This window comes from Odontesthes bonariensis, chromosome 4, assembly GCF_027942865.1.
Source record: "Odontesthes bonariensis isolate fOdoBon6 chromosome 4, fOdoBon6.hap1, whole genome shotgun sequence".
In the NCBI taxonomy this organism is placed as follows: Eukaryota; Metazoa; Chordata; class Actinopteri; order Atheriniformes; family Atherinopsidae; genus Odontesthes; species Odontesthes bonariensis.
Genome location: NC_134509.1, coordinates 14,027,565 through 14,050,583, shown reverse-complemented (window position 1 = coordinate 14,050,583; position 23,019 = coordinate 14,027,565). Strand labels below are relative to the sequence as shown.

Genomic DNA, 23,019 nt, shown 5'->3' with positions numbered 1-23,019 from the left:
ACTATTGTGCAAGTGGATGATAAGGTTACCTTTTCATGTTGTCATTTTTTATTAATGAATGGAAATAATTCTAATTATCAATGATAAGGACCATTCAGGTATTCATTTACTGATGTATTCACTAATAACTATACAACACATAACAAAATCAAAACAAGTAGGGCATACACATCAACCGGCATTTACATCAACCGGTATAAACTTATATACATATATACATAACCATAATAAAAGGAATGATACAAATGGAATAGAATAGAATAGAGGTTAAAAAAAACACGCGCGCACACACACACTATTCCCCCCTGTCAGTGTCAGGGCAGCTGTCATCTTCTTTATCCTCTGTTTCCTTTGTGGTGTTTGAACAGCTGGAACACCTGCACAAGTTTGTACAACAGAGTCCTGCAGAGAAACAGGAGCATCTCTTTGTCTCACAGGCACTCCCTCTGCAACCACAGTGTATGACATGTAAAACAGGGGCTGGATTTCTTGTCATCCATGTCACTTCAAGATTTCCATCTTCCAGATGCCAACCATGTCCAGTGGGAGATGGAGCGCCAATCTTTTTCTTTACACATGACCTCATTATTTTAGCCTGATAATTTGCCCTTTTGCAGTGCTGGTGGAGGGCATCACTTGTTGGGGGGATAGATAATTCTGGCAAGGCTGATGATGCCATACAGAAAGCTTTGTACCTAGCCTCATTGATGTTTTCTGCGGTTGGCTGATCGTACAAATGGCATACATATTTGCAAAGTAATGCAAATGTAGATTGGTCCAAGTTAAATTCAGTCCCCACATTTCTGAAAGCCTTCAGGTAGACATCTTTCTCGCATGCCACAGCAAATGTCTTCTTTTTGCCTTGTGGAGTCACACCCAGTGAATGTATGGATCCCAATCAAGGCTGAACACACACTGGCTCCGAGAGCTGATGACACCTTGGTAATGTCCATTATGCGTGTTCTGTTGCCCGTCCCTGTGAAAAAGTACAAGCTGCATGGCAAATCTTTCTGCAGACTCACAGCAATGACTGCTACATCAGTGTCAGGGCTCTTAATAATGACAGTCTTATGTTCCTGTGCAGCATGTTGTGCATGCAAAAACAACAGTGTCACATTCTTCGTGGTCACACTGCAGGTCTTCCACAGCATGAACAGACTGCACACCTTCCAGTACAGTCAAACAGTGACATTGGTGTTGATGTGCTATGTACAAGCTGAGGTTTCTTCCCACTGCTGTAAGATCAGCATGTGGCCACGCATCGTATAAGAACTCAGCAAGTGCTTCTTTATTTGTTCCTTCTGATTCCTTCCATTCCACCTTGTGCAGGTGAAATTTCCTCATGAAATTTCCTCATGCTTAACAGAAGATATGTGCATGTAACAAATCTTTCGGTCGAAATTTCGTCTTCTTCGGTACTGCTGGATGATCGCGCTGCCACTGCGGTGCTGTTTGTTTACAAGCTCAGCTGACATACCAGCTATCCGATTCGTCCATTCTGATGACGTCTCAACCGTGGCACCTCTCGCGAGCCAAACTGTTATTACGCCTGCCGAAAATGTACATACGCCTTGCCAGGCACTAGTTATTCCTTTAAACGTTGCGAACTAAAAAAGTACTGTGTTCTGAGCGGCGAAACTTTTTTTTAAACCTCAACATAACTCAATCTTTTTATGAGCTGAAGCGTGTTTGGTACGGAGAGCGTGGAACAAGCCTGGTGTTCTGAAGGAGTTTTCGAGGTTCACCTTACGGCCTAAAGGCCCTTATTATGTTTTTCCGACTAACTACAAGAGGCCCAAGTTACTGCTTAATGATTGGTTCGCTTACGCGCCAATGATTCTTTCCTTGACCAATCATAAGAAATTATTTAGGGGCGTAAAACTAAGCGCATGCTGATTGGCGCGTTCACATCGGAGGCCTTGTTTGATAACGTTGAAGAATCCGAAGCTCTACGCAGATAAGAGGGCGGAGGCGTTTCTTTTCATTCAGTACATAACGAGGTACATTGTGAGAAGTCTGAAAACGATTCGAGCATACCCTGAAAGATATAAATATTCGAGGTATATTTTTTCTTTTTTATTCAACCGACAACTGAATGGGGTTTAGGGGGTTGGTCTGTGTTACGTTGGACAGACTGCGAAGCTAGCTGAAACTAGCTAGCAAGCTAGTTCGTCGGCCTAACAACAGCTTAGAAGTTAATGTAAGACCAAAAGTTAATGAAATCAGTCCAGCGGTTTGTTTTTTTGCTCTGTAAACTTATATTTTATTGGGGACATTGGAGACACAGACCCGTCCTATGTGGGACACATCTTTATTTTATCGACATAATGCTACGTATTAGCAGCTAAATCGTTGACTTTCAGTTGTTGGTCCTGTTGACGTTGTGTAGCATGGGGCACAGCTACATGTTGTCCGTCTTTCTTTTTAAAAATATATTGATTGTATGGCTTATAGGCCTTATTTTCATTTATTCTATTACATATTAACAATTTGTTAACTGGTGCAGTTAAAAGTGCATTAATATGTCTCATCAGTATAGCTTTTAAACCTATGAACGTAAGACATCTTGAACAGCAACTACCTGTGAATCCTAAGTTGTCTGGCAAATGTCAAAGTACAGCATAATAGTAAACGCCACAATTGAAGTTTTATCTGTCTCAATGGAGATGTGGGTAAAAAAAAATAATAATAAATAAATAAAGATTTGTATGGTTTATCTAGCTGCTGTATGCTCTGAGATAACAATGCAAATCATTTGCATTGAGATTTCTTGTTTGAAGATATCTTTGTAGCCTAAATAACTGAGATGGTGGCAGTTGCTACAGTACAGCCCTCTCCAGAACAAAAATAAATGGTCTTTTTTGATATTCAGTTAAATTTTGTCTCCTGTCTAAATAATCCGTTTTTCTTTAGTGTTTGGATACTACATTGCTTGGCTTCTACATCCTGTGTTTGTGCAGCCTGGGTGATGTCAGTCCCCTGTCTCGTGCGCCTGGCCAGGTGCAGCGGTCCCCATGTTGGTCGCAGTGGTCTCTTCCAGATGGCTCTTGCTCCAGTACCATTCCAGCACGACAACCACCCAGAGTTCACTATCTTCAGCAGACACTTTCATGGACCCTCCAGGACACGGTACAGCAACACGCGCTTCGATCCAGACAGTAGTGGCCACCTTACCACTTGGGATTCATTCGGCATTTGGGACGATCGTATTGATGAGCCCATCCTGCTGCCCCCCAGCATTCGTTATGGCAAGCCCATACCCAAAGTTAGCTTATCAAAGGTAGGCTGTGCCTCCCTCATTGGTCAGCGCAAGGAAAATGAAGACCGCTACAAGATCTCCCAAATGACTGACAACATCCTTTACTTTGCTGTGTTTGATGGACATGGCGGACCAGAGGCAGCTGACTTCTGTGAAAAATACATGGAGAAATTCATCAAGTAAGGAAATCCAAAAACATGCTGTCACCACATGTCTACATCAGCTGACTGAAGAAGAATTTAGATGCTACTAATCGGAGCTTTTAGTTGATACTCTTTGTGATCTTATTTCAGGGACCTAATGGCAGAGGAAGACAATCTGGAGTTAGTTTTATCGAAAGCCTTTCTTGAAGTAGACAAAGCTTTTGCAAGGCATTTACACTTCTCTCCAAATGGTAGGTTCTGTAACTTCCCCTTTACTGTACAGTAAAGACACGTATATTTATAAATGTATTGGAATGTTTTTTTTCTTCTCTCTTCAAACCTAAAGTAGGCTTTGAGGCTTTGGATTTCCCAACTGACATGACCTGAACACATTTGGTTAGAGGTCTGTCGTTCCAGCCAGAGTTGTTTTTGTTTTTTTTCTCCATAATAATCATTGAACAATAAGCCAGCTACGTGTAGAGCAAAACACTAATACATCTGTGCGTGCAGCATGAGCCCATCTGTGTATGCAGACAGGCAACAAATTGAAGGAAAAACCTGAGCACAAGCTTGGCTAAACATTGCAGATATGGGTCACTACGCAGGGCCGGAGGTGTCATCGACTGATCAGTGGAAAAGCTATTTGAAATTTCTGCCTCAGTCACCAGATGTTAACCCACGAAAATACTTTTTTGGAAAGGTTTAATTCATGTTATAACTAAAACTTTCGACTAACACTAAAGACTTAAAATGAATGACTGAATTAGGGGTTTTTTTGGGGGGGGGAGGTTGTTTAGCCTTTTTTGTTTAGCCTTTTTTTATCTAAAATACGCAAACATCGAAGCTGCTCTTGAGTCTTGTCTGGTTAAAGCAGCTTTGTTTTCCTTTAATTTGTTACCCATCTGTTTATAACTTGTTAGTCTGCCAAGTATATTGTTTAGCAACGTCAGCGAAATTGTTTTTAAGGATAATTTGAGCATTCCGCAGAAAAGTTAATGCAAAAAATAAAATAAAAGTCTCTCGATAGATAGAATGATTTAGGTGTTTGTAGGTGTTTTTAGTTGTGTAGAAACTCTTCAAATGAGCTTTTCTCAGCCACCGTTTAGTGTGAGCAAAGGTTATGTGTTAATATAAAAGCTAGTGTACCTGCTGTGTGGCCATACTTTGGCCACGCTGTGTGAAATGTCCCAATATGCCTGTGTGTGTGTGTGCATGTTATCTACGGCAGCTGCTGACCCAGCTAAGAGCTGGAGGCCCTTGGTACCAGTGTGGATGACGAGGGGCTAGATATTGAAGGAGAGTCCAGCGGGTCCTAAATCCTGGACTACTGGAAGGTTCCCTATCTTTCTCTCAATCCTTTCTCTCTTTCTTTTCTTTGTCCTCTCTTACCAAGTGTATGCTACGCTTCTTGTGAGACAGTGGATTGGTTTAACAAGTGTATGAGATGTACAGTGTAATGTCAGTGACAAATATACATCAGATGCTGCATGTTTGAATCTACAACAGTCCAGAAACTTAGAGAAGAAAAGACTTAGCGAGTGAATCAAATTTGTCATCCCTTAAGGAACTTAAGTTTTGCTTTATGTATCTGCACACTTTATGCCAGATTTATATGGTTGGAAAGAAACCCTTCTTATCCTGCACATTGAAAGGAATGTTATTGTTTGTCTGCATCAAAAAGAACAGACATGCATCACTATTACAAAATAAGTAAATGTGCAAATTTCAAGCATTTAGCGACACAACTGTTCATCATAATTATTCAGATTTTTACTCTCCTTCTGATGTTTTCCTTGGAATTGTTTAGTGTCTTTCTGACAACTTTAGATGTGTTCATACACAGCAGAAGAAATAAAATACACCTTGTTAGTGATTATTCCGACATTTTTCACGTCAGTTTTGAGTATCGAGCTCAATACTGGACATTATACGTCAGTTTTCACCTTTAGACTAAGCTGCTGTAAAACCTGCTTTGGATTTCAACTCTGTGCTGCAACAGTCCAACCTGCATGTGCGACTGCCTTCTCTGTTGTTTACTGTGTAAACCGTAGTTCACTCCAAGTCAACTAGGGGACTTCCCACCCATGTGTTTATGTTCTAGTGTGTGGATTTGATGGTGTGAGACACACCGTGTAATTTTTGCCCCTCTGTGGGGCTCGTTGTGGCTTGTTCCACATCTGATGGTCTCTCTCATGTCTCTGTAGGACCAGGGATAAATGCAGGAACCACTGCCACTGTGGCCCTGCTGAGGGACGGCATCGAGCTGGTGGTTGCCAGTGTGGGGGATAGTCGAGCCATGCTGTGCCACAAGGGCAAGGTCCTTAAACTCACTGTCGACCACACCCCCGAAAGGAAGGACGAGAAAGAGAGGTAAAGGATGTGAGTTGGTGGTGCGTTGATGTGGGCGAAGCTCTTTCCGTCTGATTTCAGCTAGCTGGGTTTTTATCCTGGGAGACGTTATTTCCATAGATCAAAAGACTGAGTACTGAGCATTGGGGAATGAAAGTTGCATGACATGCCCAGATGTAGCTTCATTATTGATAAGTTGCCTGAGAAGTATGTTGTCGCCTCTGATTCTCTGATCTGATTTGGGGTCTGTTAATGTGTGTGTGCTCCTCTCCACATCTGCATTGGCCTTAAGGGTAAAGAAGAGCGGAGGTTTTATCACCTGGAATAGTCTGGGACAGCCAAACGTCAACGGTAGATTGGCAATGACGCGCAGCATTGGAGACTTTGATCTGAAGAAGATGGGTGTCATCGCTGAGCCTGAGACCAAAAGAATAATGGTGGGTTTGTTAGTTGTTGTTGTTTTGTTTTTTTTGACTGCCATGTTCATGTGTGAATCCTCCAGCTATAGATGTGAGCACTAAGCGGTGTTGATTTTACAAGAATCAATGCTCTTTTATCAATCAACATGTTTGTAGCGATAGCCGGCAGTGCACATTTTCACATGTCCGTGAAGGCATGACCTCGTTATGTCTTAAGTTTACCTCGACTGCTTTTTAAATTAACCATTTTCCATTTTTTCATCCAAGTTTTGTCTACGCTCTCATGAACTCCTTTAACAAACAACTGGTTTAACTTTTTTAGTTACATCACGTCCATGACTCGTTCCTGGCGCTGACCACAGATGGCGTCAACTTTATAATGAATAGCCAGGAGATCTGTAATGTTATCAACCAGTGCCATGACCCCAAAGAGGCAGCTCAGAGAATATCTGACCAGGTAAAAACAACTGTGCTTAATTTTCAGATATGTACATCCACAGAGAAACCCAACAGAATGAATGACAGATGGCACTTTTTAGGTTATTTAGTGTTGGACACCATTTCGTGTGTTTGTCTATGCAGGTTAGCCTACATTCAGCACCTTATAAAGACACAAACACATGCCATTCAGTGTTGTGAGACATTCCTCTTTTATTTGTCTAATACTGACTTTCCTTCAGAAACTCAGCTTTTTGCTAATTCTGTTGGAAAATGCTGTGAAAATTAGAGCCACTTGTACGTGTGACTGAAACACATGTAGCACACAGTATAAAAAGAACAACGATCTGCATGACAAAGCTTCTCATGCCATTTTCTCACCACATGGGGGTAGCACACCTATGCAGAAACATCTCCTTTCAGAGCCGATGCGCCGCACATGCTTGCAAACAGCTTTATTTCCACGTCCAGCGCAGCTTTAGCTTTCATTAAGCATTCGTTTTCAGACATCTCGATGAGTGCCAGGGTAGCGGTCGGCCTCTCTTGGCCTCTAAGCTCTAAAGAACCAGTTGCTTTCTTTCAGACCTTTCGACATATGTTTCATATACTCTTGCATTGTGGCTCTCTCTTTTAGGCTCTCCAATATGGCTCAGAGGACAACAGCACCATCATTGTGGTGCCGTTTGGAGCTTGGGGAAAACACAAGAGTTCAGACCCGAGTTTCTCCTTCAGCAGAAGTTTTGTTTCCAGTGGCCGCTGGGCCTAATATGCCAGGTTGTTGGATTAAAAAGGTGCGGTGTGAGGACCCAGTTAACATGTGCAATACAGTTGGTGCCCTTGATTCAACAATGATACCCAGTAGGTATTGTTTTTGTTTGTTTGTTTTTTTTTAATTAGAGCAGCGTGACTCTTATTAGCCTCTGTAAAGTAACAGGTGGTAAATTCATGATGTTCACCAAAGGAAAAAAAAAAACTAAGATTTTCAAGCCGATGACCTCATAGGTGCTGGAAGCTGAGAAGTATTTGAACGGTAGGAAGGAATTCATGATAACAGGAAAACTAATATAGTGCCAGCTCTGGCTAAGATTTTACGAACAGTGTTCCTGGTTCTGACTGTCTTTTTTTTTTTAGCAACCGATACTTTTTAGCAACCAAACTGTGTTGCATTTAAAGAAAGTCGAGCATCTGGATTTCACCAGTTTAAAGAGTGACGGTTTTATTTTTTTTAAACCACTTCCTAATACCGAAGACATTAAAGAAAGCAAGAAAAAACGCAGCATTTGAACTTCGATGCTTGATAATCATTGGAAATAATTCTAACTGTTGTATAGGCATATAACAATCTACAAGATGAGATGTCCCCCCAAAAAAAAAAAAAAAAACTTTAGAAACTTGTATCATGAGTAAAACGAAAAGACAGTCGTTCAGTTCTGGAGTTTCAGAGCGTCTGTGTATGTGGATTAAAGTTTCCCCCTTTACGGATTTGTCTCCCCACAAACATTTGCGGCTCCTTCCGTTTTCACTTTACTTCAGATTGGAACCAAAGCGCCGCTCAAAAACTTTGAAGCCCTTTTTTGCACAATCTTGAAGGTTCGGGAGACATTAACCAGAACCCCAAGTGATCTAGTGAATGAAGCTGCTCATACGAGCAGCGTTTCAGTGGCCGAACTGGAAATGTATAAAAACTCATTGAAACACCACTTTAGGTCGTGTACGTGTTGTTATCTGTGCTGATCTGAAAGAAGTGTTCAGGTGTGCAGAAATGTACAGAGTATTTTTGTAAATAGTTGTATTTATGTATTTCTGTAAAGCCGATGGTTCCGGTGAATTTGTGTGATAGCCTGGTTAAATCCCTCGTATCTGAATATTTTTGCGCGCCTGCGGGACATTTTGTATGGGCGCTTGTGTTGTGCAAAGCCGCATCGTTTTGATTTCACCTAAAAGAATAACCTGTAACTCCTCATTTCTATCATTTGAGTCACTCGGGACAGAGCAAAGCATTCTCAATGCAACACTACAGAGCAAAGAGCCATGGAAGACGGTGTGAATGTCGGATTAAGCGTTTCAGAAGAGGAAAAAGAGATCTGAATCTGTGAGGCATTGTGGTCGTTAAGCTGCGTTTGTCCGATGCCTGTTGGACTTGAACCGTGAGTGGGACTGTCCATTATTTGTTCGGTTTTTCTTACCCTTTGTTTCGTGGTTGTCGGTACTAGGCAAATGCAGCACTTAATATTTATCAGCACTGTTTTATCTGCGAGAGTTGCAGATGAATCTCATTTACGCCTTGATGTGAAAGGACTTTGTCTTTGTGCAACGGACGGCCTCCTCCCACAGCCTCACCCGTTTGTCACTGTGTGTTCAGTATTTTACTGAAATGTGTTCAAACGCCTTGCAAATATTCTCACTGTAGCTGTGGATCTGTTCCAATGACTTCAATGTGACTGTATTTACAATACTGTTAGTGTTGTGTGTGTTTTTTTTTGTTTTGTTTTTTTTGGTCTAAATGGCTCTTCACACTTCAATTAAAGACAATGAATCAAGTGTTTGTTGTTTTTTCTGATTTTGGGCAGTCGTAAATATTTCACCTCACCACACCCTTCAGCTCTTTATTTTTATCAAAAATGTTTTAGGAATTCTTACAAACCCAATTCCACAAGCTGGGATTTCTAGAATCTTATCGTTTAACACTGGTACCTGTGTGTCTAAGTTAGCCCTGCTAACAGATTTGTAATTACCCGACAGACTGACTACCGTCTGGGAAAATGTTGGGTCTAAAAGTTAACCCAGCTGGAACACAGCTCACTCAAGACAACCCCAGTGATCAACAAAACACACAGTGCACAAGATTGTATTTTTACTTGCAAGGGGAGCCGGACGGAGTGACAGAACTTACTCCTTCACCCGTGCTCAAACGACTCCACCCGACTTTCCCCGTGTAGTTCTTTTTATTACACAGCTTAGTTACAATCAGCATACGTAAAACAATCTTGTGAGCAAAATGCAACAAATGTTTCACTGGGACATCTAGTTCCTCACGTGTTGAGTGGTTGCACATTCTCCTATGTGGGAAGAACAGAGCACCCTGTTTCTCACAGTTCCCTTGAATTACTTTGTATCACACTAAGCAAAGTTCACACACTACATGTCTGTCTATAAAATGTTGTTTACTAAAAATGAAAATCTCTCTATATATATATATATATATATATCCCCCCATGAGCTGTCACCTTACCGTGGTGGGGGGGTTTGCGTACCCCAATGAGTCTGGGAGCTATGTTGTCTGGGGCTTTAAAGGGATAGTTCGCCTCTTTTGACATGAAGCTGTATGACATCCCATATTAGCAACATCATTTATGAACATTGACTTACCCCCGCTGCGTCCTGTGAGCGGAGTCCCAGCTGAGTTTTGGAGTTGACGAAGGTAGTCCGGCTAGTTGGCTGGGGACACAAAAATAAAGCGTCTTGCTTCTCAAAACAATATGCGTTCAAAAGAGTGATACATTTGCATCACAAAATCGTTGTCCAGGAAAAAGTTAGACCTCACATCGCTTGGCGCTATTTTTGCCTCCCTTGATATCAATGCATCCAATGTAAACTCTGCAGACCGAAGAGCAGACCGAGCACTCCCCTGCTTCCGAGCAGTAAACACCGTAACGTGCGGCTATCGCTAGGTGGCTGGACGCATTGATATCAAGGGAGGCAAAAATAGGGCAAAGCGATGTGAGGTCTGACTTTTTCCTGGACAACGATTTTTGTGATGCAAATGTATCACTCTTTTGAACGCATATTGTTTTGAGAAGCAAGACGCTTTATTTTTGTGTCCCCAGCCAACTAGCCGGACTACCTTCGTCAACTCCAAAACTCAGCTGGGACTCCGCTCACAGGACGCAGCAGGGGGTAAGTCAATGTTCATAAATGATGTTGCTAATATGGGATGTCATACAGCTTCATGTCAAAAGAGGCAAACTATCCCTTTAAGCCCCTGGTAGGGTCACCCATGGCAAACAGATCCTAGATGAGGGACCAGACAAAGAACAGCTCATAAAACCCCTATGATGAATACTATCTTTGGAGAACGTGTACCTTCGCCCGGACGTGGGTTACCGGGGCCTCCTCCTGGAGCCAGGCCCAGGGGTGGGGCCCGCCGGCAAGCGCCTGGTGGCCGGGTCTGTGCGCGTGGGGCTCGGTCGGGCACAGCCCGAAGAAATTACACGGGTCCCCCTTCTGACGGGCTCACCACCCGTGGGAGGGGCCATGGGGGTCGGGTGCTTTGTGAGCTGGGCGCTTTGTGAGCTGGGCGGCAGCCGAAGGCAGAGACCTTGGCGGTCTGATCCTCGGCTACTGATGCTGGCTCTTGGGACGTGGAACGTCACCTCTCTGCTGGGGAAGGAGCCTGAGCTGGTGCGCGAGGCTGAGCGGTTCCGGCTAGATATAGTCGGACTCACCTCGACGCATGGCTTGGGCTCCGGAACCAGCCTCCTCGAGAGGGGTTGGACTCTCTTCCACTCTGGAGTTGCCCGCGGTGAGAGGCGTAGAGCAGGTGTGGGCATACTTATTGCCCCCCAGCTGTGCGCCTGTACATTGGGGTTTACCGACGAGACGAGAGGGTAGCCTCCCTCCGCCTTAGGGTGGGGGGACGGGTCCTGACTGTTGTTTGTGCTTATGCACCGAACAGCAGTTCAGAGTACCCAACCTTTTTGGAGTCCCTGGAGGAGGCACTGGAGAGTGCTCCTCCGGGAGACTCCCTCGTCCTGCTGGGGGACTTCAATGCTCACGTGGGCAATGACAGTGAGACCTGGAGGGGCGTGATTGGGAGGAACGGCCCCCCCGATCTGAATCATAGTGGTGTTTTGTTGTTGGACTTCTGTGCTCGTCACGGACTGTCCATAACGAACACCATGTTCAGGCATAAGGGTGTCCATATGTGCACTTGGCACCAGGACACCCTAGGCCGCAGCTCGATGATCGACTTTGTGGTTGTATCGTCGGACTTGCGGCCGCATGTCCTGGACACTCGGGTGAAGAGAGGGGCGGCGCTGTCAACTGATCACCACCTGGTGGTGAGTTGGCTCCGCTGGTGGGGGAGGAAGCCGGTCAGACCTGGCAGGCCCAAACGTATTGTGAGGGTCTGTTGGGAACGGCTGGCGGAATCCCCTGTAAGGAGGAGTTTCAACTCCCACCTCTGGCAGAGCTTCAGCCATGTCTCGGGGGAGGTGGGGGACATTGAGCCCGAATGGGCCAGGTTCCGTGCCTCCATTGTTGAGGCGGCCGACCGGAGCTGTGGCCGTAAGGTCGTCGGTGCCTGTCGTGGCGGCAACCCCCAAACCCGCAGGTGGACCCCAGTGGTGAGGGAAGCCGTCAAGCTGAAGAAGGAGTCCTATCGGGCCTTTTTGGCCAGTGGGACTCTGGAAGCAGCTGATGGGTACCGACAGGCCAAGCGGAACGCGGCCTCGGCGGTTGCTGAGGCAAAAACTCGGGCTTGGGAGGAGTTCGGGGAGGCCATGGAGAACGACTTCCGGATGGCCTCGAAGAGATTCTGGTCCACCATCCGGCGGCTCAGGGGGGGGGGAAGCGGTGCACCGTCAACACCGTGTATGGTGAGGGCGGGGCTCTACTGACCTCAACTGGGGACGTCGTGAGTCGGTGGGGGGAGTACTTCGAGGGCCTCCTCAATCCTACCGACACGCCTTCCGATAAGGAAGCAGAGTTGGGGAGCTCGGACGTGGGGCCTCCCATTTCTGGGGCTGAGGTTGCCGAGGTGGTTAAAAAACTCCTCGGTGGCAAGGACCCGGGGGTGGATGAGGTCCGCCCTGAGTTCCTCAAGGCTCTGGATGTTGTAGGGCTGTATTGGTTGACACGCCTCTGTAGCATCGCGTGGACATCGGGGGCAGTGCGTCTGGACTGGCAGATCGGGGTGGTGGTCCCCCTCTTTAAAAAGGGGGACCGGAGGGTGTGTTCCAACTATAGGGGGATCACACTCCTCAGCCTCCCTGGCAAGGTCTATTCGGGGGTACTGGAGAGGAGGATCCGCCGGATAGTCGAATCTCGGATTCAGGAGGTGCAGTGTGGTTTTCGTCCTGGCCGTGGAACAGTGGACCAGCTCTATACCCTCGGCAGGATCCTGGAGGGTGCATGGGAGTTCGCCCAACTGGTCTACATGTGTTTTGTGGACTTGGAGAAGGCGTTCGACCGTGTCCCTCGGGGACTCTTGTGGGGGGTGCTCCGGGAGTATGGAGTGCCGGACTCCTTGATATGGGCTGTTCGGTCTCTGTATGACCGGTGTCAGAGTTTGGTCCGCATTGCTGGCAGTAAGTCGGACATGTTTCCTGTGAGGGTTGGACTCCGTCAGGGCTGCCCTTTGTCACCGATTCTGTTCATAATTTTTATGGACAGAATTTCTAGGCGCAGCCAGGGCGTTGAGGGGGTCCGTTTTGGCGACCTCAGAATCGGGTCTCTGCTTTTTGCGGACGATGCGGTTCTGTTGGCGTCGTCGGGCCGTGACCTCCAGCTCTCACTGGAGCGGTTCGCTGCCGAGTGTGAAGCGGCTGGGATGAGAATCAGCACCTCCAAATCTGAGACCATGGTCCTCAGCCGGAAAAGGGTGGAATGCTCTCTCCGGGTCGGGAATGAGATCCTTCCCCAAGTGGAGGAGTTCAAGTATCTCGGGGTCTTGTTCGCGAGTGAGGGACGAATGGAGCAGGAGATTGACAGGCGGATCGGTGCGGCGTCTGCAGTGATGCGGGATCTGCACCGGCCCGTCGTGGTGAAGAAGGAGCTGAGCCAGAAGGCGAAGCTCTCGATTTACTGGTCAGTCTATGTTCTTACCCTCACCTATGGTCACGAGCTGTGGGTAGTGACCGAAAGAACGAGATCGCGAATACAAGCAGCCGAAATGAGTTTCCACCGCAGGGTGTCTGGGCTCTCCCTTAGAGATAGGGTGAGAAGCTCGGTCATCCGGGAGGGGCTCGGAGTAGAACCGCTGCTCCTCCGCATCGAGGAGTCAGATGAGGTGGCTCGGGCATCTGGTGAGAATGCCTCCTGGACACCTCCCTGGTGAGGTGTTCCGGGCCCGTCCCACTGGGAGGAGACCCCGGGGAAGACCCAGGACACGTTGGAGAGACTATGTCTCTCGGCTGACCTGGGAACGCCTCGGGGTCCCCCCAGAAGAGCTGGAGGAAGTGGCCGGGGACAGGGACGTCTGGGTTTCTCTGCTTAGGCTGCTGCCCCCGCGACCCGATCCCCGGACAAGCGGCAGATAATGGATGGATGGATGGATGGATGGATGAAAATCTATATACAGTTTTCCAACATTTCCCTCCTATTTTTCATTTTTAGTTACCACGAGTCAATATCAACCTAGTACCATTCACATAATGTGTTTTCAGTATTGGTGTCACTTAGACTGTAGCATCCTTGCTGAGCTCCTCTGGGTCATGTTGGACAAGTAAGACATAGTTAGAAAACATTCCTGCCATCATATTGTTAATCATTGATTTAAGACAAGGAATAATGCACATTGTGAATAGGCAAAGCAGAAACATGACACAGAGAATAGGTATTGCAATTCGCATTAGGATGTGCCACCATGGTCCTGAAGTCAGCCAGGACATCAAGTCGAGACCTTTAGCATTATTGTCTTGACCTATGGCCTTTTGAAGGTTACGTAGGCCTTGCATAGCTACGGATACATTAGTTACGATTTCGTCCGGAATGTAGGTACAACATGAAGTATTTATCATCACCATTCTGTTCTGAAGAACCATTGTCCGCAAAGCATTTATTTCTCTGTTTTGACCTTCATGCACTATTGATGTAAGATTAATGAAAGCTCCAAGTCTATAGTCTATGGTTTCCAAATGGAGCACATTCTTGCCCACTCCCAGCCAGGGAAAGACAGAAAGCAAGACTTTGTTGCCGGTTGACCAATGTTTGTGTTCATCAGGGACATCTGAGCCCCAGACTGCATCATGTGGTTTGAACTCGGGAATATCTCTTTTTCTTCTCGCACCCATCTTTAGTTGACCTGGAATTGCATTGATTATAATTGTATGGTCAGTCACGAATATGGGCGCACACACGCCCGTCCAATTGGCTGGCAGCATCAGATATGCATCTCGTCCACACAACCACCATCCACCTTGCACCAAATAAGTGCCGTTTGAATTTGCATTTATTTTTACTGGAGCCCCTTCTCCACTCACCATCGTTTGATCACAGTCAGCAGTCATATTAAGACTACCTACAGGGACTGAACCATTCTCTTGACAATAACACATGGCATGTTTTCCAGTTAAATTCATAAACACTTTCTGTGGTCTTAGTTCCCCTTTGATGGTGTAGTTGTAATTTATCCAGAACATGGTGTCATTTATGCCATTTCGTAGTCCCACTGCGTGGGAGACAGTGTCATCAATTTTGATACTTGAATGTTGATAACCCACGCTATCTGTTGTAAGTGCGAGTTAACACTCGCGCATAAGAGTACCACATAGTGTCTATTGGGTGTTTAGGGTCCTCAGGAATCCAGTCATGGTTGGTATGGTATGTCCATCGTCGTGATCGCTGCAGCCCTCCTGCTCCTGACCATGTCCACAGCCTTAGGGATACACCTAAAAACAGTCCTGTAACCACCAGACAGAGTTTTCCCGCCATTCTAAATGAGTGTGGATCAGTTGTTTTCTTCACTGGTTTGAGACCTAGTGTGAGCTATGTATCACACTGCCCTTTGTAGCCAGACTTCCACCACTACTCGTTGTCAGCTGGGAAATGTGTTACCGTCTTGCAGTGGCTGAGATGTATCCACGTTGACCTTTCAGCGATTTTCACTGCTGTGGGAGTCGACAGCAGGACCTGGAACGGGCCTTCCCAGCGTGGACTTGACCAACACTTCCGCTTTATGACTTTTATCAGGACCCAATCTCCTGGTTTGGCATGTCGTTTCTGTGGAGAAATAACAGCATTCGGCAGATCATTTGCACTCACAATTTATTTCTCTTGCAACATTTTGCACATCCATTCTGCCAGTGTGGTCTCTTCTACTGCTTTATTGTCGTCTGCTGCAAACACAGGTAATCGAAAGGGTCTGCCTTGGACTATTTCAAATGGAGTTAAACCATTCCCTGTGGGTGTGATTCGCATGTACAGCTTGACTAGGTCTAAACAGTCTGGCCATGCTTTCCCCGTTTGCTCCATTGTTTTCCTGAGTCTTTGTTTGATTGTCCCATTTGTTCTTTCCACCAGCCCAGCACTTTGTGGGTGGTAAGAACAATGATTTTTTTTAATGTCATTCCCAAATGCTGTGCCATCCTGGACACAACATCATTGACAAAGTGGGTGCCATTATCACTATACAGTTTCTCAGGAATGCCATATTGAGGTACTATGGACTTACAGAGTGCCTTAGCTACTGTCAAAGCGTCCGCATGTTTGCTCAGAACTATTTCAACCCATTTAGAAAAAGGGCATATCAGGACAAGGCAATACTTGTAGTTCTGGCATTTGTTCAATTCGATAAAGTCCATATGTAGATATTGAAATGGGTGTTGAGCTTGCGGGAACTGACCACGTTTAGGTCTTACATTGCCCTGAGCATTGTGCTAGTGTGGCATACAGAGCCATCAGTGCGTTAATACACCTAAGTGATTATTATTGATAGTTAATTTGATTTCCCATTTTGGACAGCTCATGTTCAGGGTGGTGAAAATAGTCTGGGTGTTTTCTGATTAGATAGGAGATTAGTTTATTGTTGTTATTATTTAGTGTAAAATATTGTCATCAATCAATCGGGATGCAGTGTCTAACCCCTACCAGCAGAGGGCTCGTTCGCTACACTGTGTGTGCAGGGACAAAGGAAGTCTCGCGGGAATACGTTCCGCGAACGAGAACACAGACGTGAATGTGAAAGAAGCTGTGTGTGGCGAACTGTAATAAATAAGTTTACCTACTTTTGCTCTTTGCAGGTAAGAAGGGAGGGTTAGAAGGGTGTAATTGATGTGTGAATATGTTATGTGGTATTTTATAATCCCGGTTGGACTTAATGTGATTTTGTTTATAAACGTTACTTGTTCAGCGAACGTAATGTACTGAGGATGGCTGGCCAGTGGTTAGTGATGGTTGCCTAGCAACCTCGAGCGCCCGTTCAGCTGGAGAATAGTAGTCGATCTGCGCTGCTCATGTGTAGTTTATGGTTTAAGAAATAAATAACTTTAAATAGATACATAATTAATTTGGTTAATATGACAATGTTTATGTGGTACTTTATAATCCCAGTTGGACTTTGTGATTTTGTTTATGAACATTACTTGTTCAGCGAACGTAACGTACTTAGGATGGGTGGCCAGTGGAAGCGTTGGTCGCCTAGCAACCTCGAGCGCGTGAAGCTGGAGAGGAAATGGAATAGAAGTTGATCTTAAAGCGACACTTCGGAATTTTCGACATTGGACCTCATTTCCGAGTCAACCAGAGTGCAAGAAATGTGTGCAGATGTTTTTTTTGTTTGTTTGTTTTTTAATTCCATGCAGCCCTGGTCGCTGTTGCTAAGCTAGCGCAAGTGATCCACTTTTGGTAGCCTGCCACAAAAAAACAGTCTTGCCCAATTCAATAAACACTCAAAGCACATCAATTATTATGTCAGGCAGTGGATGTAAAGGTCAGTGGTGATAGAGTAATGTTTGAAATAAAACTGACCTTGCATTACATGGATTTTTATCATATGAGGGACTAGTTTCTAGTGGTCAGCGGAATTTTACCTTACTCTCGGCAGTTGTGAGCTGCTAGTTCCAAGCTAGTTCTACATCTGTTGCGTTTGGATCGAGCGAGTTTGCAGCGAGCGGATTATAAACCAACAACGTGGCAACATGGTAAATCAGTGTGCCTTTGCTAATTGCAACAATAGAGCCAATAGATGGTTTCCGAAAAGTTTTCATTGTTTTCCATTAAAAGATCCGGAAAGAACAAAACTCTGGCTCCCAGCTGCAGGATAAGACGTACAAACTCCGATGGAGACGCTGCGTATCCGGGTCATCTGCAGTGATCACTTCAGCTCCGATGATTTCATAAAGTCCAGAAAGTCCGCAAAGAAAGTTCTGAAACCGTCTGCAGTGCCATCCGCCTTCCCAGGTATACCAAGGACAGCCACTGTGGTGCAAACAGTCTCTGAAGAACAGGTTGGTACAGGCTTTCTGCTTTCATGATGGTAGCACATGGTTCAGTGATGATGACTTAGCTTACGTTACCTATAACCTTTGCTATGCTTTTGTATTTACCTGCTATAGTGATTTACTGTTGGTTTGTGTAATTGCTGTAAGAATGGGTATCAGAAGTTATGTGAAAGTATTGCCGGTAAGATTGGTGCTAGATATTAGTCCGCGGCTGCCAAACTTTCAAACCAGGATGCAAGAATGGCTGCGGGTGATAAAATATAATTGTAAGGTTGGTTTTACTCCCTAAATCTCTCTATCAACGTAGATATTTGCATCGATAGCCTGGCAAGACAATTGATGTGCTTTGAGTGTTTATTGAATTGGGCAAGACTGTTTTCTTGTGGCAGGCTACCAAAAGTGGATCACTTGCGCTAGCTTAGCAACAGCGACCAGTGGTTTTACAAGGGCTGCATGGAATTTAAAAAAAAAAAAAAACATCTGTACACATTTCTTACACTCTGGTTGACTCGGAAATGAGGTCCAATGTCGAAAATTCCGGAGTGTCGCTTTAAGAGCCCGCGCTGCTCATGTTTAGTTCATGGTTTAATAAATAAATAAATAATTAATTTGGTTAATATGACAATGTTTGGGAGGCGTGATTGACTGACTGTGTATTTCAGAAAAAAGTTGATATTGAATGTACTTGATGAAACTGGTTTTTGAATAGTGATGTAACATACATAATTATTTGTTTTGATGTTGGTGCTGATGTTATTAGAGAACGAGAACACGCACGTGAATGTCAAAGAAGCTGTGTGTGGCGAACTGTAATAAATAAGTTTACCTACTTTTGCTCTTTGCAGAACAAAATAAATACAACAAATTAAATGTGTAGTGGAGGCAGTCTTCACTCTGCACCACGCTACACTTACAACAAATAAGACATGCTCTGCAAAAAAAATTTGGAGCATTTGTTTGCATTTCTTTAAGGACTTGGTGGTCAATGTGGGGGTTTGATGTCGTCTCTTGGAGCATCAAATGCATCCCATGCAAGCCTGTTGCTGCTTCCTTGGCGGTTTTGTCTGCTAATGCATTTCCTTTAGTGACGGGGTCTTAACCTCGGGTGTGTGCTGCACACTTGCATACGGCTATGCTGCGTGGCAACATTACTGCTGTTTTGATCATTTTTTTAAATACTGGTCTAAAAACATTTCTTTTCTCATGCATGAAATCTTTGAACTTATCTGTACTGTTGCTTGTGTTAAATTCATTTAAATTATTTGATATTCTTTTACGTATTTTTAATGCTTCTTACACTCCCTTTTATTTAATGTAAAGCACTTTGAATTGTTTAGTACATGAAATGTGCTACAGATAAATTTGATTTGATTTGATAAATATGTCCCTCGTGCGGCCATACACTGCATCTCTCTGTTGCGTAAGTGCATTGTCAGTATGGGGCAGTAGGGCCTGGTCACCAGCAGCTAACCCTGTAAATTCACCCCTGACCCGATCCCAGTCATATGTCAGACACCTCCTAAAGGTGACTTCCATTTCTGAGCTGTTCAGTCTGTATGAATTACAGAGCTGCCTGTGCTTGTTTATGAAATCTTCCACGTTAACCCTTGCATCGGGTGTTAAGATGTATTTAACTCTCTGTGACTTCTACATAAATATTGTAACTTGTGACATTCGCATAGCATGATGGGAATCTCAACCCTCGAATATGAAAAGTTCCAACCGTGTAGATCTGTCAACCCATCATGCTATGCGAATGTCACAAGTTACAATATTTATGTAGAAGTCACAGAGAGTTAAATACATCATCCGGCTCGAAGGACCAAGAAATGTTGGGTCTAAAAGTTAACCCAGCTGGAACACAGCTCACTCAAGACAACCCCAGTGATCAACAAAACACACAGTGCACAAGATTGTATTTTTACTTGCAAGGGGAGCCGGACGGAGTGACAGAACTTACTCCTTCACCCGTGCTCAAACGACTCCATCCGACTTTCCCCGTGTAGTTCTTTTTATTACACAGCTTAGTTACAATCAGCATACGTAAAACAATCTTGTGAGCAAGATGCAACAATTGTTTCACTGGGACATCTAGTTCCTCAATTGGTTGCACATTCTCCTACGTGGGAAGACTAGAGTACCCTGTTTCTCACAGTTCCCTTGAATTACTTTGTATCACACTAAGCAAAGTTCATACACTACATGTCTGTCTATAAAATGTTGTTTACTAAAAATGAAAATCTATATACAGTTTTCCAACATTTAAAGACTCAAGTTTCTTCTCGATTATTTTTAATGACCAACATCTGATTGTTTTGATTCCTTTTTAAACCGTAGCCTCTAGCAAAGCCAGCCAGCTCAATGAGGTATCACCCAAGTTAAAATGGACCCCACAACTAAAAGGTCTTAAATATCTTATGTATAATGATGTAAATGTTTTTACGGGTCCTTGCGCAGCCTTGAAAAATGTCCGGATTAGTGTGGAAAAACGTGCATACGTTCAAACACGTTTCTGCTTTCTAAAAGGAAAAAAATCTAACACCCAAGTAAAGCATCTTAAAATGAAATAATCAAAAAGCAGGGTGGTATTCACATCACGTACTCATGACTGGGACAGCATGATGTCACCTCCAGCTCGGTGTTTATGCCATCCTGGCACATTTTGAAAGACGAATATGTAAATCCAAAAGTTGAAAACTGATCCTCTACCTTACGTGTGAATATCCAAACAGCAGAATCTTTCTGGGTTGATAAGAAAACGCCAAACGAATCATGTAAAATATAAAGGTCTTTTTTTTTTTTTTTTTTTACCGTTACTGCAGTCGTTTACTTTTCAGATTCAGGGACAACGCGTATCCATCATTTACATTTGTGTGGGTATTTTTCTTTATAATGGTTGGAGCAGACAGACAGACGGACATTAAAAGATGGCTTTTTTAGAAGTTGGCTTGTGGAGTTGAGTGGTCAGTAAAGGGTTACTCCGCTGTGCAGCTTTGCAGGACAGCAGTTAAAAGTCCCCCGTGAGCTGATGTTTTTCAGGCTGCTCTGATTTTCTGTTCCGTCAGTCTCCACCAGCTGCCCTCTCGCATCCTCATTACACGGTAAGTCATTCCAACTGAGCTTTTCTCTACTTTGCGATAGTTTTCTTAGGATGTCGGCAACTTCTGCTTTGTATTTTGATTTCTCTGATGCGAGAGTGCAGATGCTCTGTCTGGATATGCAGGAAACAAGTCAGGTGATGTGTGTGTGAATTTTATTTCACGCACAAAAAGAGAAGCATTAGGGGCAATATTCACGATGCCACAGAATAGTGGCCTCTGAGAATGATGCTTCTTAAACTTCCACATCTGCACAGAAATTTAAGAGCCAGACCTCTGTGTCCTCAGTGGTAACAAGAACTCTGATCAAAGTAATGCAAATTGCATGAACACGCAGCCACTTTAGTGACATAAGACACTAGAGCCTGTGAATGTCTCATGTAATTCCTAAGTCCACACTGTGCCTTTTATGTATTGTTGTTATTTTTTAATGTCCGTTTTCCAGTGTGAAACCATGGGATAATGAGGGTGGCTGTATCTCGTTTGAAAAGTTTGACGAATCCTTTTAAAGGATAAGACCGGTTTTTTGACATTGGGCCCTTGATTTCACATTATAACATGATGTTCTACTCACCCCTGCTTGTTGTTGAACATTTGGAGCTGTTCCGAAGATATTCGAGAGGCGTCTGGCTGCTCTCTTGAGATATTCGGCCATGAAACGGTTTCCTATGGGCAAGCTTATACAGGCACAAACTATGCTGTTTATAATTTATTAATTACTGTACATTAGCACTGATAACGTGGAGGTGCGTCGCTTACTTAAAAAAATCCGGGTTACTGTAATTTTGATTTTTTTTGTCGTAAAGTGGGTGTTACTGACGTCCTCGTCGTGCTACTGCCACAGACAGCCCACAGACCTGCTGCCTATTTATTCATTCGGCTAAAATTAGTAACCCGGATTTTTTTAAGTAAGCGACGCACCTCCACGTTATCAGTGCTAGTGTACAGTAATTAATAAATTATAAAAAGCATAGTTTGTGCCTGTATAAAGTTGCCCATAGGAAACCGTTTCATGGCCGAATATCTCAAGAGAGCAGCCAGACGCCTCGCGAATATCTTCGGAACAGCTCCAAATGACCAACAACAAGCAGGGGTGAGTAGAACATCATGTTATAATGTGAAATCAAGGGCCCAATGTCAAAAAACCGGTCTTATCCTTTAACTACACCGGATTTCTTTTTTGAGTTTGGCCTCCTTTTTCGTTACTTTGCCAAGTTTGTACTCCGCTTGACAAAAATGAGATCTGATCTGCCATTTCCTCTGACAGTGCAGAAATTAAGATGATTACTTGTGGATGCGTTTGATGACTATTTAAATAAGTGATCCAAACTGGTTTGTGTGAATCAGGAGTGTGTTTACTACCCTTCAGCCTTAAAGAGCTCTGCATCAGTCTGTGTTGTACGGCGGCTGAGAACATCCGTGCTTTGAATTATTCCCTGATACTCATATGAGGTGATAGCGATGCTTGTTTTGCTGTAGAAAGCATGTTCGTTCCAGTCATGATCTGCTCTCGTAACTGTGGAAAATAAGTCCACAATTGTTTGTCCTGACTTTTGTTCACTAATCTAATGGATCATTCGTGACAGAGAAAGGAAATCTACATTTGAACATGATAAGATGAACCAGGCTCTCTTTTGAATTCTCCCTGATTTAACTGTGATCCTGAGAATAATGAATACTGATGTGGGTTTGAAGTAGTACCAGAAATAGATCAACACAACAAACCGTGTTTCCTTATATAAATCTGAATGATTACACATTTTACTTAAACATCACTGATTGGGGAAATATTAGATATCAAAAATATCTGTGAAAGCCAGTTTACTCCACTGTTGCGACCCATCTTTTAAACTATTTGATTAATGCTAAACAGCAATCTCACACTAATTGAGAAAAGACAAGTGCATTTTTTTTTTTAAATTCTGTGATGTGTTTTAGGGCGTTTTTGTTGTCTTTACACTTTTTAGTACGTCCTCTTCTCTGTATTTTAGGTGGAGAATAATTTGTATTGCTCTGGATCCATTCCAAAGCTCTACTGTCGGTGCCTCCAATAAGGTCCTGCCCCTCCTTTTTGGGTTTAGTGGTGGTGAGAGCACAAAGTCGGATCTTATCTGAAACAAATCACGGTTGGTTTCTACCCTGACAGGGTGCATG

The 23,019-nt window shown here is 44.1% G+C and overlaps 1 protein-coding gene across 4 annotated transcripts; it reads left to right on the top strand.

Annotated features, from left to right (window-relative positions):
- The first annotated feature begins 1,909 nt into the window (after nt 1-1,909).
- ppm1kb (protein phosphatase, Mg2+/Mn2+ dependent 1Kb) lies at nt 1,910-9,149 on the top strand. Of its 4 annotated transcripts, none has more exons than XM_075463105.1 (7): nt 1,910-2,000; nt 2,914-3,438; nt 3,553-3,653; nt 5,607-5,772; nt 6,044-6,188; nt 6,493-6,627; nt 7,243-9,149. In XM_075463105.1, the coding sequence occupies exons 2-7, from the start codon at nt 2,969-2,971 to the stop codon at nt 7,372-7,374; spliced, it is 1,149 nt and encodes a 382-aa protein (XP_075319220.1). In that variant the 5' UTR covers nt 1,910-2,000; nt 2,914-2,968; the 3' UTR covers nt 7,375-9,149. The 4 variants fall into 4 exon arrangements, with proteins under 4 accessions (XP_075319220.1, XP_075319221.1, XP_075319218.1 ...); XM_075463106.1 differs by having other exon boundaries at nt 1,915-2,000; nt 2,961-3,438; XM_075463103.1 differs by having other exon boundaries at nt 1,918-2,060; nt 2,961-3,438.
- The last annotated feature ends 13,870 nt before the right edge of the window (nt 9,150-23,019 follow it).

Bases quoted from the DNA above. Each gene is read 5' to 3' on its own strand.
- ppm1kb (XM_075463105.1), top strand. From the start codon at position 2,969: ATGTCAGTCCCCTGTCTCGTGCGCCTGGCCAGGTGCAGCGGTCCCCAT. The intron at 5,773-6,043 runs GTAAAGGATGTG...ATTGGCCTTAAG, and splicing joins AGGAAGGACGAGAAAGAGAG to GGTAAAGAAGAGCGGAGGTT. The intron at 6,189-6,492 runs GTGGGTTTGTTA...TAACTTTTTTAG, and splicing joins CTGAGACCAAAAGAATAATG to TTACATCACGTCCATGACTC.